A 2394-nucleotide genomic window follows, 5' to 3' on the forward strand; every position below is an offset into this window, starting at 1 on the left:
GGCGACCGCCGCGGCGTTCTGCTGCAACCCGGCCGCGCAAGCTCGCAGGTGCACAGCGAGCACCGCGAACGCCAGCCGCAGCAGCACGCGGCCGCCGTTCAACGACCGGCTGCTGATGCGCATCGCGTCCGCCGCATGTTCACGGCATGGCGACCGGCCGCGGGCGTGGACGGAGGTGACGGTGACGCTTTCGCGGCGCAGAGTGCGAAGTTACAGACGACGGCGGCGGGACGAGACGGGACGGGACGTGACGTACGCGCGTGTGATCGTGTCGCCTTGCGCGGCGGTTGTGGTTCGAATGTGCGTGTGTTTGCGCGCGCGCGCGGCCGTACTCGGCGCCCGGTCACCGCGGGTCTGGTTTTATTATTTCGTAGCCGTTTCAGGTGGGTTACGTTACGTTTTACTCATTGTCAGCCGCCACCGCGCGCTCTTCCTGTCCACCGTCGAACCGGTGCGGAGTAGTGGCGGCGGCGGCGGCGGCAACGGTAGTGGTTTCCGAGTGGTGGGGACCGGACGACGCTGTCGAGTTGCCGCGCGCGATGACGGTGGTGCCGGTGGTGGCGGTGGCGGTGGCGGTGTTCGAGCCGGACGCGACGATCGCGCGCACGCGCATCACGTTTTGCGGTGTACCTTGGTTGAACGTCTTTCGTGACGTCGTCGTGTATAGAGAGAGGTATTCGAGTGTTTCGTGTTTTTTTGTTTTGTTTTTGTTTTCGAGGGGAACAGTAATAAAGTTCCTTCCGGAGACGGAATGCGCCGGGAGGAAACGAGTTCGCGAAACTCGAAGTCCGTAACGTTCAAAGACTAAAAACCAAAACGGACTTTATATTATACCCGTCATGATGTAGGTACTAACGCGATGACTGTGGAGTGCGAGTACAAAATAAATGATAGGTACGACTATGGGGTAAACCGTTTTTATCGTCTGTGGAACGGTTAAATTTCCGACCACGCGAAGCAAATTTATCCCGAGACTTTTTCCTACCGATCAACTCTTTTGGTCCGAATATCTCGTTTATTGTACAACTATATTCATCTCGTTTCGCGAATTTCGTAGCGGCGCGATGCTGTGGCCCGGAGTTCAAACGGATTCGATCGAGACGGCCGGGTTTCTTGTTGGACGATAGTTTAACAGAATTCGAAATGTCGATGCTATAATTATTGAAATGTGATTTTTTCTCTCGGTTCGCTTTGCCAACTGCGATGCGTTGTGTACGGCAATCGGGAAATGATCTATACGTGGAAAGATATTCCTAGATATTATTCACGAGAGTAAACTTGTGACTCATAACGTCATTTTGACGCGTAGGTAACGTCGTAACGGAAACAATTTTTACGATTCTACTTTAAATAGTAGTTTTTGCTACGGTCGGTTATCATTATCATTCATACAGAACATCGTACTCATAAGCCGCAATGTAATTTTCCTCAAGTATTCCAACAGTTAATGTGAACTTCGACAATCTCCATTCGGTTTATACTATACTTTGGAGGTCCTATATTATAGTATTTGAATATTTAGAATATTTACTAATAAAGTAATAAAAAATACTAAATTAAGTTATTTTAAAATGGCAAACTAAAGTATCTTATAGGCGTAGTTTATATTACGGGGGCGAAAATAGATCAATGGGTGTTTGAGCTGTTATCACCGGTGACTAAGTACAGCAGTTGGTTTAATTAAGGTCATCTGGATAGTTTCGTAAGTACCTAATGATAATAAAATGTTATTTCTGGACTTCTGGTAAACGTCACGTACATAAGATTATACACATCAAAACAACGAAACATACCTTCTATACTTTTCGACTACAGCAGTAATAATATACGATAAGTACCATAATAGGATATATTATACCTATCATCAACGACTTTACAAGCGTGTGGTATTTTGAAATTCACAGTTATCAAATTAAATTAATAATATTATAGTTTCCGAATACGGAATAATTAAACAATTTAAATCGTAGAAATACTTTGAAATAGGTACTCCGAGTAATATAACTTCAAAAGTTACTTCATATCTTTGAACGACCGAAAAATAAAAAAATCTACTTTAAATAAATACCTAATTAATTCATGGAGGTGAATATCCAATGTTATAAATAAAATACGCATACATGAAATTCAATCATTCGCAAGAAATTAAAGTGATTTTTTGGTAAAAATATTTGCATACAAATTTCAGTTTTCCCTTTTATTTTAACATTTCTTAATTATCTTTAAATAATGGAAATTCTTTAATATTCACCTCTAACAATTACCATATAAATTAACTTTTCTATTAAGATAAATATTGATGTTGAAAATCAAAGCATTTTACATTTTATTGTAAAATCAATACGTTATTCATCACTCAGTTCAGAATCTGAAATGCAAACTAAAAAGTTTTTA

General features: G+C 42.6%; 1 protein-coding gene across 1 annotated transcript in view; it reads right to left on the reverse strand.

The window, feature by feature from the left end:
* LOC112603192 (probable G-protein coupled receptor Mth-like 5) overlaps nucleotides 1–362 on the reverse strand; it is a gene marked incomplete in the record, with an annotated part of 28733 nt that extends 28371 nt beyond the window's left edge. Inside the window, 1 exon segment of the mRNA XM_025351667.1 lies at nucleotides 1–362. Coding sequence (XP_025207452.1) covers nucleotides 1–123 — 123 coding nt within the window.
* Between the last annotated feature and the right edge of the window lie 2032 nt (nucleotides 363–2394).

The sequence above is a fragment of the Melanaphis sacchari genome, unplaced genomic scaffold (assembly GCF_002803265.2).
Source record: "Melanaphis sacchari strain LSU unplaced genomic scaffold, SCAv2.0 Contig9_pilon_pilon, whole genome shotgun sequence".
In the NCBI taxonomy this organism is placed as follows: Eukaryota; Metazoa; Arthropoda; class Insecta; order Hemiptera; family Aphididae; genus Melanaphis; species Melanaphis sacchari.